The sequence below is a fragment of the Danio aesculapii genome, chromosome 14 (assembly GCF_903798145.1).
Source record: "Danio aesculapii chromosome 14, fDanAes4.1, whole genome shotgun sequence".
Lineage (NCBI taxonomy): Eukaryota > Metazoa > Chordata > Actinopteri > Cypriniformes > Danionidae > Danio > Danio aesculapii.
The window spans coordinates 12,383,101-12,398,448 of NC_079448.1; the positions used below are offsets into that span (position 1 = coordinate 12,383,101).

The window sequence follows — 15,348 nt, forward strand, 5'->3', positions numbered from 1 at the left end:
CTTGCTTTTTTTAGATTTTAATAAGCTTCATAATTTGAGCAGGTTTTAATGTAATGTATTTATAAAGCACATTTATTGTGTATGGTTATAAACTCGAAGCGCTTCCCAATCATGAGAGGGGAGGGGTCTCTCCACACCACCACCAGTGTGCAGCATCCACTTGGAAGATGTGTCTGCAGCCACAGGTCAACGGGGCCGTGCATTCACCACACACCAGATAGGGGAAGTGGAAAGACAGTGATAGAGACAATTCGGTGGATGGGGGTGATTGGGAGGCTATCATCGGTAAGGGCCAAAGGAGGGAATTTGGCCAGGCCACTGAGGTTACACCCCTACTCTTTATGAGAAGTGCCATGGGATTTTTAATGACCACAGAGAGTCAGGATCTCATCCGTAAGACGGTAAATTGTGAAATAAAACTAATCAAAATAGACTTCTTAATTTTATTGTTCCATAAACAAGTGTTATTTCAGTATTTATTAATATTGTAAATGTGTGTGTCAGTCAAAATTGTTAGCCCTCCTCTGAAATTTAGATTCTTTTTCAAATATTTCCCAAGTGATGTTTAACGGAAACTTGCTTAGTATGTCATATAATGTTTCTCTTTTTCTTCTGGGGAAAGTCTTGTTTGTTTTAATTGGACTTGAGTAAAAGCATTTATATATATATATATATATATATATATATATATATATATATATATATATATATATATATTTTTTTTTTTTTTTATTTATTTTTTTTTTTTTCAATTTTACGGTCAATATTATTAACCCTCTTTAGAAATACTTTTATTTCTGTCTACATAATAAATCCCAGTTATCCAGTAATTTGCCTAATTATGCTAACCTAGTAAACGATAGTTAAGTATTTAAATTCAGGGTGTCCACGGGGTCTTAAAATGTCTTAAATTTCAAAAACAGAATTTTGTCTTAAAATGTCTTTAATTTACTGAAATATTGTGTTGTATGTCTTAAATCTTTTCATACATGTCTTAGTTTTAGTTTGTTCATGTTTAGCTACCCAATCTGGCCAACACGCATACAATCACCAACAATTAATCTCAATAACTTTTTATTTAAAAATGCAATTTTTACCTCTATTTACCACAATGATTCAATTATTTTCTTTACAATAACATTCTCCTTGTAAGAGTATGTTTACAACTAGAGCTGGCTTGTTTTAACAGAATATTTCAAATGTTTTGCTAAGAAATATGTAAAATATTACATTATTATTTGTTATTGTATCATTAATTGTATTAAATTATATATTTTTTTGATAGGGCAAATAAAAAATCTTATCTATCTGTGCCATTCGAAAAACTCCTTAGCGTTTAACCCTGTGTGAGTCTTAAATTCCATTCATAATGGTCTTAAAGTCTTAAATTTAACTTGGTAAAACCTGAAATTTCACTTTAAGCTGAATATTACTATCTAAGAAAATCCAGTCAACATGGCAAAGACAAAAGAAATCACTTAAATAATAAAATAGTAGAAAGTCTTTGTCTTTTTTTATGTAATTTTGGTACACTTTCACGTTTTGTCAACACAGCCTCCAGGGATGGGCAGTATTTATGATACATGTATTTCAGATACGTATTTTAAATACAAAGTAGTATTTTGTACTTTGTATTTGATTAGGTTGATGAAAATGGCTTAATCTTTTTGTATCAACATACTTTAGTGTCTTGTATTTTTGAAATACTGTAAAATACTTTGTAAGAAGTCTACATGGTGACCATATAAATGCACCCTCTGATTTGTGCTTTGGGCATTATAACTCTTCCATTTAAAGAATAACTGAAAATAAATATATCAAATATTTGGAGAAAGATACAGTACAAATAACAGTAGTTTTGGATGGATTGCTGATGCCAATTGATTGTCTCTAAAACAAACAACATTAAAATAAGTCCTACAATACTTCATTGGCTGTTTTAAGGGCCAGTAGTTGAACAGCAGGTATAGTTGCAATGTATAGTAAATGAAGAGGAAAGATGTATGCCTATACGTCGAAGTTACACAACATATGAAACTCATATTTAATAATCTCACAAAAACTGTCAGGTTATACAGCAGGAGCAGGATATATATTCTCACACACACACACACACACACACACACACACACACACACATATATATATATATATATATATATATATATATATATATATATATATATATATATATATATATATATATATATATATATGAAGAGCTTATTAGCAAAAATTCTTTCTTGAGGTTTTGAGAAATCATGTTTTTACGTTGAGTATTGAAGAGTCAGTTTAAGTAAAAGGACTGATGTCATGCTCCTTTTTAAAAGTATTTTGTAGTATTTTTAAAACACAAAAATACTATATTTTATTCTGATACACTTAAACTTAAGGTATTTGGTTTTTATTTTAAAATACATTTCAATGTATATTTGCCCAACACCGACTATTACCGCTATATTCTTGAAATCCTCCTTTTTGTCAATGTGACTGTACAACACAAGATGGCAGCAGCTGATCACATGTTAGTTAAACGTTATTACTACCAGGTGATTATCACCATCTGGTCTCCAGGGTTAATTCTCCGCCAGTGGAGGGCAGCGATGAGCTCTGGAGGAGCTGTGTGGTTTGCACTGGCAATGTAGCTTTTCTTGGGGCAGATAATTTTGTCTTTGAATGCCATTCATGTTTATATTTGTGTGTGTGTGTGTTTGTAATGTACAGTTCTGTACATTTAAATATAAATATGAATACAGTGTGGGCTTATGCGTTTGCATTAATACAAGGAAATTTTATGATTAAAAAATTCACATAAAAATAACACTTGCAAATTTGATCTCTAGATAAAAGCCAGCATTTTCAGATATGTGATGTTATTCCAGCTGTCTCTTTCGCATGTTACTGAAGTTTCCACGTGTTAGACACTTACTGTTTGTTATTGTTTGCTGATATTAACACGTTGCCCGCTGTGCTGAAAAGAGGCGAATGCATATTATTCTACTCTTATGGTAATATTGGCGTTTGTCATAGTAAACAGACGGTTTACAGTTATAATATATTTTATTTATTTATTTATAGTAAAATATTTTATTAAATGTATTTAATAATGATAATTGGCATCATGAATGCATTTTTTGTTTGTCTACAATCCATTAATGTTATTATTTATTGTGAAAGAGTTAAACTGAGAGTGAAGAGGCTCGCTGTGATTGGTCAAAAGTTGGCCGTAGGGCTGGACCGTCTCACACTCGGTGCGTATGTGTGTGCGCGTGTGTATGTGTGTGTGTCTGGACGGCGAAACGTTTGGTTAACGGTATTTCAAACAGCGTTTTCATACATATTTAGGTGCTGTTCGCAATTTTACCATGCGTGTTATTTGCTACCTGAAGAATACATGGACATAAATTCGACTTGAATTGAAGTGCGTGCGCAACAGGGCGCGCGCGGCGGCTGTCTGTCATCTACAGAAGTTTACGGCAATCAGCGCGTGTATTAAAAAGTGTCGCGCGAAAATACATGACGTCAGAGCGTCCAGGAATACAGTCGCGCGTGATAATTAACCAGATTGAAAGAGCTGGATCCAGTGTTGCGTGCATATGGATTTCTAATGTAGCCTCCAGTCCACATAAACTGTCTGGAGTGTTTTAAGAGGATGTAACCTTAAGCATGATATTTTATCTACTAGCCACGAGGAACAGATTTCTGAACATACTTTCAATTGTTGGTAAGTCTTGCATGTTTGGCTTTGAATGGTTTATTGCATGAAATGTAACTTTTAACTACTTGCAACCGCTTTTTTATGCTCGTGGTTATTGCATGAACATTCTCCAGGTTCTAGTTGTGCTGTGTTGGGATTTAATGGAGACAATGCATTTTATTAAACAACCCAAGTTTTGTTAACAAGGTAAAGTTAGTTTTACATTCGTACATTCGTTCATTTAACGGTCTCTATATTGTTTACTTTGCATATTCGGTCTGAATTAGCATGCAAGTACTACTTCAAACCAAAATTAGCACTATTTAATTGTGAACAATGTTGTACTTTGATAGTCATTGGCTGCTAATATGATTTCACTATTAAGAATGCACAAATAATACTTTTCTGAAATTACCATATTAAGCAGAATGTCTGAATGTGAGAATATAAAGCCAACTGTACCTCAATAGTTTGTGATTCAGTACTATGCATGTTTAGAAAGATGCTATAAAACTTTGGCATTGCCTTTGTAATTCAGTCACCTACAGATTTTGTCCTCTTTTTCATAGACTGAAGAACCAGCGAGCTTTAATAGGGACATCATGGAACTCCTTTGGATAGTTTTCTTCATTTTTGACATTGTTTTCATCACAGACTGTGCTAGAGGTGAGTACAAATATGTAACCTTATGTGAAAATGTTGAAAATCTATTTAAAGAAATCTCCAATGAATTCTAAGGTAATAATACACATTTTATTACTAATTTTGTCGTTGTATGGTGATGTTATGAAAGTATCTTTTTTATATGTATATAGACCATTTCAATGCGGTCATGTCATTGGCCCATGAACATTTTCTGCTTGTTATCTAACTATTTCAGAACTGTAAAGCAATTCAATCATAACTTAATGTTAAATCAGCTATCATAAAATCATTTATCAATATGTGGCTTTTTTTGTATTCTCGGAAGCTATAGAAATTAAACATGTAAAACAGGAAATACGTTGGGACCATTGTTTTTGTTTACACCCCTCAAAATTGTCTATAGGCATGAGCTGGTGTAAGATTCTGGTGGTATGATAATCTTGGATAAAAATTTCACAGTTTTATGATATTGTGATTACTACTCTAAACTATTTTCTTTTTAAATGTCTGGGTAAAAAACAAAAACGTTTTCCATTTTGAACACTTTGAATTTTATTTTGAGAAACTTTTAAAATACTTTGGGACAGTAAACATGTCAGGTCAAATAATTCAAATGAATCAATGGCTTATGCTGCCTTCATTAGTTTCTAAAACACAGAATTCATTACAATTAAAAATGGGATCTTCTGAGACCTTTTTTTGCTGGAGATGCTGTTTTGCTAAAAAACTTAAAACAAAATGTACAAAAAACTTACCGTAGTAACGGTATAGCAGAAAATTTTTGCGGTTTTAAAACCTTGACTTTTTCAAACCGTGGTATACCTTGAAAACGATTATCATCTCATGCCTACACTCATAGACTTTGGGCACAAGATTTGTATTAAAAAGTCGTAAAATAAGCGACTACAAGTAATATGTAATATGATAAATAAGTTTATCATATTACGTATTAATCTTGTCATGTAACTAAGTCCTTTAGTATTTTTATGAGCTTTAAAAAAAACATCCAACACCCTCACTTGTGTGAGAAATGGTTTTGTGTGTCAATTAGTTTTAGTTGTTTTTTGGAGGAGGGTTGTCGGAGGCTCACAGAGAATGGTCTTTTGTTGTTTGTTTGTTATTTTTGTTGTTGTTATCTTTTGTTCTATTATAGGATTGTGCTGTGATGTGGAAAATATATATTTTGATTTATATGCCTTTCCAGAGACTTTGTGACTAATTAGTCACCAATAGAAGTACTTATACAATGTAAAACCCAACAGTCAACTTTATCAAATGAAATGAGTGTAGTTAACTCAAAATTTACTGAAAGTTAATTCTACTCATTTGAAAAGAGTTTTGAACTCAGTGTTGGAGGTAATGAGTTCATTAAATACCTCAATTACTTCAACTTAAATGGATTAAGTTCACAGTACTCATATAGATTAGTTTTTTGTAACTCAAATGGCTTGTAGCAATCGGTTTCCTCAAACAGTTTGAGTTGCCTTAACTTATTGGGTTTACAGTACTCAGTTGGTTTGAGTTCTCTTCATTTGGTTTTACTGTGCTCAAATTGCTTCGTTTACTCAAATGGATCAAGTTCACAGTACTCATTAGGATTAGTTTTTGAACTTAAATGGTTTGTTGCAATCGGTTTTCTCAAACGGTTTGAGTTACCTTAACTTTTTGGGTTTTACAGTGTAGATGGTATGATGTTTCCCTTTTTTTCTTCTTTCTTCCTTACCTCCTTCTATCTATTGACTTATCAACTTATATTCCTATTTTTACGCATTACTATAATTTCTATAACCCATTGCACATTTTTTTGTAAAACTTGCCTTTGATTTTGCCTGTAAAAGCACATTGTACATACATTTTGCTAATCTTAAATAAATAAATTGCAAAAAAAAAAAAGCATCCAACACAAACTGCTAAAAAAAATAAAGGGAACACTTAAACAACGCAATGTAACTCCAAGGGTTCTCCAAGGGATTTTTTGAGCAGTATATTTGTTTCCTATTCAAATATTGCAAGAATCATTATCAGTGTATTAATCATTTAGCAAAGCCAGCTGCATTTATTTTCAAGTATTGTGACTTTGTTTTTATTTTTTTGTTTCACTTTATTGTTGCATTTAACCATTTGATATTTAGTTTGGTGTGAAACGTATTCATGTTCATGAACCATACACTGTAAAAAAACCAGTAATTTTACGGTTTATTTCTGGCAGCTGGAATGCCGGCGTTTAACAGGCGTTAAATTACTGAAATTTACCAGGAATTTAAATTTAAGGAAATTTCTGTAATTTAATGTCTGTTATTTTACGGTAAATTTCTGTAATTTAGCAGCCATTATTTTAAGTTTTTTTTCCGGCATTCCAGCTGCCAGAAATAAACCGTAATATTACGGATTTTTTTTTACAGTGTATGGTATGAAAACGCTTGTGTGGGACTCATTATTAAGATGTGTTATTCATCTAACAGGCTACACTTAATTCAAATGTTTTAGCAAAGTTAAAATGAAATCATTCTGGACTTTCGAAGGAACCCTTAACAAGTATGTTGTGCTCAGATTGGGAACTTGAGAGACTTTCAGGTCGTGTCACTGGCATTATTTGCTGAATGGAGTTCTCTTGCATGAGCCATTCTCCAGTCGTCCTTTTTAGACTGAAATGAACCATCATTTCCATTCTGAATGGGCTGAATGGGGGCCGCTGATGGGCAGATAGTACAGCTCACTGACTCCACTCCATCAGGGCTGCATGTGAAGCGTGATGGAGTCTCCCTTTTGCGTTAGTGTACACCTCAGACTCAACAGCCTGTCATCGGAGCTGGAGAGAGAGAGAGAGAGAGAGAAAGAGAGGCCGAGCGACGTCTGTGCAGATTGCATCTGTGAGGGGCCCTGAACAATGTGGCATTCACGGTCACATAGCTCTGGCCTTCATGGAGACGCTTAGGCAAAAGTAAACAGAAATGCAGAAAGCAATGCGATTAGATTAGCCAATTATGTTTGTTTGCTCTGCAATACCTAAGGTGTGCCCCCCAAGCCAGAGCGACTTGTGTTTTTAAGGAAGTGCAGACAATTTGCCGCCTCGGTCGTATCTGAGACGTGACGCTGCGGGTGCGTTTGATATCGTGCGCTTGCCGAGTACATGAATAACGGAACCAAATCAGATCTGTCTGTTGAAGATTGCTCGATTGTTGTTGCATTACCTTGTAAAGTCTGCCTCATTTCAGCATTTTGAAAGGAGTGATTTAAGAGGCAGTGAACTGGCCAGTTTCATGCTTGGGTTAAAATCAAGAAAGGAAAACAGTTTTGTACAAATATCAAGATTTGGCAAATTGATATGACACTGCAGAAAGATGCCTATGAAGTGTACAAGTGCTTTAGTTTAATTAGTTCGTTACTTGCTCTGTGCTTTTTAAAAAAAACACCATAAAATATTAAATGACAAAAAGTCAAAGTTATGCTACTTTGACTTAATCTAATAAGTTATTCAGGATTTAACTACATTTGTTTAGTTTTACAAAGTTTAACATATTATTTTTAGTTATTTTGACAGATTTTTAAAAACTTAATTTATAAAATTTTTCATAAAAACATAACACCCAATAGTGTACTTAATGGATATATGTTAACAAAATTATCTCTGTGTTATTACCTAATACTAACTAGAACATGCACCAAAACACTAGCAAACAATAGTGTACTTAATGCATATATGTTAACAAAATTATCTCTGTGTTATTACCTAATATTTACTAGAACATGCACCAAAACACTAGCAAACAATAGAGCAATAATACAGCACCATCAAAAAAAAACTATGAAAAAAATCTCAGCCAGACTAATAGAACAAGAAACAAAACAGAATGACATGTAAAAAGGAAGGAGAGAAAAAATATATATTAATAAATATATAATTATATAATAAATAAATAATTACAGAGATATTATTAACCTATTCATCTAGAAAAGGGGCCCCATATTTTGTCATACATCTTCTGTTTGCCAAATCTTGAGAGACGTAACCTTTCCAGCTTGAGGGCAGAAACCATTTCATCCAACCATTTTTTAAAAATTTGGAGGTGTCGTAGATTTCCACTCCATCAGAATCACTCTCTTGGCCGGCACCATGCCAAACATACAGTAAGGGAGAGTTGTTGATGTTTAGACCAAGTGAGAGCCTGGTCTGAACATCCAAACAATGCTAATTCCACTTCAATTTGAATTTCCATTTTAAAAGACTGGGAATTAAGTTCGAAGATACTTTTCCAAAATTCAGATACTTCTGGACAGGACCAGAATTTATGACCATAGGTCCCGACTTTGCCTTTGCATCTATCACACACAGGAGAGCTAGAAGGATACAGCTTGTAAAGTTTGGCTTTAGTATAGTGTAATCTATGCATCACTTTTAATTGTATGAGCGGTAGTCTAACATTTATGAGCAAGAGTGACTACAACTCAATCTCTCCTCCCAAGTAGAGGATGAAATGTCAATTCCTAATTCCCCCTCCCAGGAATCTTTAAGGTGTGAAGTAGAAACCGAAACGTGAGAAGCAAACAGATATATAAATTTGGTCACCAAGTGTTTCTCTATTGGGCACTGCCTCAAAAGTTTGTAAAGATCATGATCAAGAGAGACTTGAGGAAAATTGTGTTTGATAAAATGACAGTTTGACTGATTTAGGTTGAGATGACTAGAAAAGTTCATTTATTTCAACAAAAAAAATTAAGCCAGGAGGAAGTTTGTTAAGTGACTAATTTAACTAACTGTAACTAAATTGTCATCATTTAATAACCTTATTAAATTTTCTCCTTTTCTTTCTCATTTTTTTTCTTCCTGTCTAATTATTAGAATTTTTTTCTTTCATTTTTTCCCTAGTTTTTACTCCTGTGTAATTGTTTCCTTTACTTGATTGAATATAAACATAATATGTCTATATACATTACCGGTCAAAAGTTTGGGGTCCGTATGATTTTTAAATGTTTTAAAACAAGTTTCTCCTGCTCACCAAGGCTGCATTTATTTCATCAAAAATACTAATAAAATAACTGTTCAAAAATAGTTTATCATTTAATTTAATTATTTATTCCAGTGATTTTAAAAATAAATTTTCAGCTTCATTACTCCAGTCCTCAGTAACATGATCCTTCAGAAATCACTTTAATATTAATAATAATTAATTAAATATAATAATAATAATAATAATAATAATAATAATAATAATAATTATTATTATTATTATTATTATTATTATTATTATTGATATTATTAATAGTAATCGTAATAAAAGCAATAGTGACTGGAGAAATAATGTCATTTGAAACGTGTGTATATATATATATATATGTATGTATGTATGTATGTATGTATGTATGTATGTATGTATGTATGTATGTATGTATATATATATATATATATATATATATATATATATATATATATATATATATATACATACATACATACATACATACATACATACATACATACATACATACATACATACATACATACATATATATATATATATATATACACACGTTTCAAATGACATTATTTCTCCATGTATATATATATGTATATATATATATATATATGTTTATATATATGTATATATATATATATATATATATATATATATATATATATATATATATATATATATATATATATATATATATATATATATATATATATATATATGTATGTATATATATATATATATATATATATATATATATATATATATAATTTTTTGCTATTTCATCTAAAATTTCCTTTCTTCTCTCTTATTAATGTATCCATTCAAAAATCATATTAAATAAACGATTTGGAGATTCAAGAGTATATACATGATAAATTAAGTGTAGTATAAGTATAAAATAAGAGTATGGTAAATCAAAGCCCAAATATAATGGTTTAACTGATTAGTCATATACTGTAAATTGTGTTTTTTTCTGTTCAGAAGACTTGACAGTAATGGACTTTCAATAAAAGACAAACATTTCTCAGATGTCTTTTTAAAAATTCTTCATTTGTGTTTTAAAGATAAACAGAAATTTTTAGACTGACACAAAAGTGAATAAATTCTGACAATTTGAAAATGATTCCTTATAATACACATTTTTTGTATTAACTGTACTACAATGCATGTCTTACATTGCCTTCACACAAAGTCCATTTTACCTTTACTGTAGTAAAACAGGATTTATTTTTTTCCACCTGGAATTGTTTGTTGCTACAAACCAAAACAAATCCAAAAGGTTCAAGGTGAGTAATTGTTCTTATCAGCCAAAAAGAAAGACATTTTATTGTCAAAAACAATTTATATCATTGAGATAACAAAAGCAAGTCAAACTTGTTTTGTTTTTTTTCCCACCAGAAACAGATTCTAAACTGATATTTGTCATTAACCCTTTAACTGCCCCACCAAGAAAACACATTTTGGATTGCATTTCTTAACTCCTAACGTCGCTAGTTAACACACAATGCATTTTTTTTCAACACATCCCATCATTTCTAAAATATCAACCTCTACCAAATGGTTGATCTGACGGTTTATGGTAAAAGTGCCAGAATTAATACATATACTATGAAAATCAGAAGAATAGGAAGCGTAAATACCAATTTATTAAAAAAAAACATAATCAAAATAAAACATTTTTGAATACTAAATCATCTTTATTTTTTGAAGTATGCCAAAATATTTCATATACCCATTTACATGTTTTCTTTTCTTTCTTTTTTTTACAATAAAGTCAAAATTTTTTTTTTCAACCATGAATGCTTTGTAATGTAAAGCATTATTTAAAACAGTCATTCTTTAAATGACTTTAACAGTCATTATTTAAAATATGGTCAACCCTTTGGTAGAGCAGGCAGTTAAGAAAATATGTATATACAGTATAGTCAGTTTTGTCTTTTAAAAATATTTCTTTAGTAGTTTGTGCTTTTGTTTGACTCATTATAAAGAAAGGCAATTGAGAATGATAGTTAGCGCCGGACTTTTGGAGTAAGGTTCCTCTGTCCTTGATGTGAAGGGAGTGCTTCATGCCAAATGACAAATATTTTCCGCTGTTAACGGAACTGTATTTTGCACAGCGCTGCCAAAGAAACATTACCGTTGTGAGGCCTTTGCGATGTTTATGGGTCCAGGCATTTTGAAGTAGAGGAATTATCATCCGATTCCATGCACATGGCTGCCCATTCCAGCGGGCGATTTGTAATGTTTGTAAATGCAACGCGCATCCAATCCCATCTGAATCAGCCATTCGCCAGCCATGCCAAAAGCAGGCTTTAACAATCCCATGAGGAATTTCAACAATTTGTCCACAGGAAAAACCTTAAAATGTGCAGTTTATATGATGCAATGGCCTCGTAGTTTGAATGGCCATCATTGTGTGCAAGACACTGAGAGACTGTAATTAAGACCCTCAAGCCTTGTTAGTTACAGCTTCCCATTTTTTTTGTTTTTTGTTTTCTCTCAGATGATATCGACTTGAATTACGTCCCCTGACAGGGATAACTTCAGCATTGGCTCATTAGGAACAAAAATACGTTTGTGTGTGTGCTTTTGTATCAACAATGCTGAAACAGATTTTCACGTTTTTGCTTCAGGATTTGACTTGAGTGGTATTTGGAAGGAATAGAATGAAAACAAAATGAATGCTTTTCGTCTCTATTAATAGACAGAATGCAGTATTTTAAAGTCATATAGAGGAGATTAAATGGGGGAATTCAGGCAGATTTGGCATAACTGTTAAGATCTTATTTGTATTTGAAAAGTGTCACGCACACAAACCTTGCACATTGAGTGCAATGCATATTAATTAAGGCGTTACAAAAAATCCAAGTCAACTCAAGTAGCGATGCTTTGTTTTCTTTCTTCAATAAAAAAATAAAAGATAGTGGAAACATTGTGTCCGTCTAATTCACTGCATGAAGAGGAAGGATAGTTTACCTATCAAAGAGAGATTATCCCAAAATTTAAAAAATAATAATAAAAGAATACAGGAAATCATTGGCACTTTGATTCTTTGCTTGTGATACTGCAGCCACATAACACACATTTTCCTGACCAAATACTTAACTGGTAGTCAAAGGTATGAACACACATGGCCCAACAGCAGCATGGGAAAAGTGCACTGCTGGCACTGAACCCAGCATTAGCTACAGCAGTGGTTCTCTAACCATCTGTCAACCATCTTTCTTTATATTGCTAATTTTGTTTGTCATAAAGTGCTCTGAATGACAGCATTCTGGATTTTGACTTTAGCCTGGTGAGTTGGCTCTGAGTTGTCAAAACATATCTCAATTTTCGGTTGCAAGAATCAAGAAAAAAATTAACCCAGATGAAAGTTTTGAAGACTGTGTGTAAGTGAGATTGACACAATGTGAGGTCGATTCATTTTTTTTAACATGCAAAAATTTCAGACTCTATGTGCAATGAACATTAGACTGTGGCTGTTATACACTTAAAAACATGGTGTTACTGAGCTCAATGACCCGAGAAAAATTAAATAAAAACAAAATGCTGTTGGCCATTAAAAAGAGCGAGCTTGATATGTCCAACATTTTAACTCAGTATTTTGTAAGTGCTTTTTTTTTGCTCATGCAGGATGTTTTTATCTATCTCCTTTAACAATAGAACTACAAAGGGAGTCATTTTGACAGTTTTAAATGATTAATTTATTTAATAAGTGTGGTTTATTTATAAACTAATTTCGAGAGGAGCATGTGCTTATGATTGAACATGGCTGGTCCAGCATTAGCTAATACACAATCCACCAATCAGTCAGTTCCTAACTCAATTTCTGACCTCAGTATCTTCGTTTTGAAGAATACCCCTTCCACTCCTCCTACCTTTCTAGACAGGGCGGCATGACAGCTCAGTGGTTAGCACTGTTGCCTCACAGCAAGAACATCACTGGTTCAAGTCAGCTGACGTATCTGTATGGAGTTTACATATAACGTATACATATACCCCGCTATGCTTGTGTGGGTTTCCCTCGGGTTCCCCGGTTCCCCTCCCACAGTCCAAAGACATGAAGGAGACCTAGATGGAAACTGTTGTTTTGTGTTTACCTTATGATTAAAGTTGTTGTACGTCCGTGGCTTCCCATCTCAAAATGAGCGAATTTGAGCCACTCGTACATTAAGGTAGCGTTAAAAAAACGTCAGCGAAGAAACTCGACACAGAGGAACATAAACACCTATTGTTAGCTAGCATTTCGGAAGTGTTATTGGAGGAACACAAACAGCACGCAGAAGTATAAATGCATGGCTACGCGCATTGAATGCGCCATGGGTCACACCGATCACTCGATGCAGAAGAATAAACTAGGCTATTCTGATTGGGCAGAATGAAAGTGTGCTCACTCAGTTGGCTAATTGAGTGAGCACAGTTTCGTTCTGCCCAATCAGAATTGCGCAACCAAACTATGCGGAAGTGGGAGAATGGCGTTATAAATGGCATTAATAGACAAATTAATATCAAAAATAGTAATATGGGAATTTAGTATAATGAAAAATTCGTAATATGGGAATATTTTGGTTTCAATGTCATAGACACTGAACAAAAACAGGTCATTTTCAAGAGCTGTCGCAGAATTGTTGCCAGAGCTTACAGATTATTGAGCTGAATCTTGACTACAAAATTAAATCGCAATCGCAATATCTGTCAAAAAAATCTCAATTAGATATTTTCCTCAAATTGCACAGCCTTACTAGCTACTTTTCATGAACTCTCTGATAGCAAAAACACAACATCAGTTAGTTATAGAATAAATGGGACTTCCAGCGTTAAAAGTGCAGGTGTTGACTTGATTCTACTGATGAAAAAGTCACTCAAATCTTGAAAGTCTCGACAGTAAGTAAATTGACAGAAGGTTTTCATGTTTGTTGGTGAACTATCCCTTTAAGGGACGCTCAAAAAGCGCTCTGGGAACATATGGTAGGGCTGAGCTCTGAAGATGGTCTGAAGTGTTTGTAGGCATGTGCTGATTTGTTTACACTGATGTAGACCACCCTTGTAGCACATGTCGATACTCACTGAGATGTGTGGATCCCAATTCTCAATGGAGCAAACAGTCAGATGGTCTGCTTGTAAAGTAAACAGCCTTATGAACTCCAATCTGATGGACATTAAGTCTGCATTTCTGGATGAAACAGTCAGAAACTAAGAGGAGAGCCTAAGAGGGATTTTTCTCACCTCACTTTTTCTCCTTCACTTTTTTCCACCAGTGAGACTCCCAGGAAGTTAATTTACTGCGTTTAAGAAACTAGGTGTTACAGTTCGTAGCTCTGTTTACCCCCCTTTTCTCTAAAGTGTACGAGTTGATTATTATCAGTTTTCCTTTATCCTCCAACTTCCCCTGCATGGGTTTTGTGGTCTAAACCTTGGAAACACAGTCACTAGTAGCAATTAGATGGTTGGATGCATGGTTTCATGCGAGGAGAAATGGAGTACGAGTAAAGAAGGCTGTAAATCTCATTTCCATTGAGGAGGACTCAAGGAACATTTAAGTAGGCCCAATAAAGTAGTTATTGTGAAGTCAAATGGTGTTTACATAGTGGCCATTTTTGTGTCACCTACTCCAATTTGCAATAGACTGTGAGGGACATTCTTCTGTAATGAGGCGGAAAAATGGTTGGGGAACATAAATGGTCTCATTTTCTTTACCAATACACAACCCTTTACCAATGCCTTCATTTACATTTGGAAATCCATGTTGGATTGCACAAATCTGATTTATTTATATATTTATTATAATTTATTAGTATATATTGGTCAATTACTTACTATTTTAGACTTTTCTTAAGCTGTAAGATATCTGTTAATTGACTATCTGTTTATCTTTTAATTGAGTTAACCTTTTTGTTTGTTTAAACTATTCTGTCGCTCTATAGGACCTTTTTATTCACCAGTTTAAAACCATTCAAAACCAGTTTAAGTTTTTTTGTTGATTGTTGTTGTTCAGTTGATTAGAAAAGAAGATATTTTGAAGAATCTTGGAAA

General features: G+C 33.0%; 1 protein-coding gene across 1 annotated transcript in view; it reads left to right on the forward strand.

The window, feature by feature from the left end:
• The first annotated feature begins 3,265 nt into the window (after window positions 1–3,265).
• fgfrl1a (fibroblast growth factor receptor like 1a) overlaps window positions 3,266–15,348 on the forward strand; it is a 110,554-nt gene continuing 98,471 nt past the window's right edge. Inside the window, 2 exon segments of the mRNA XM_056472805.1 lie at window positions 3,266–3,724; window positions 4,267–4,363. Coding sequence (XP_056328780.1) covers window positions 4,300–4,363 — 64 coding nt within the window. The 5' untranslated portion in view covers window positions 3,266–3,724; window positions 4,267–4,299.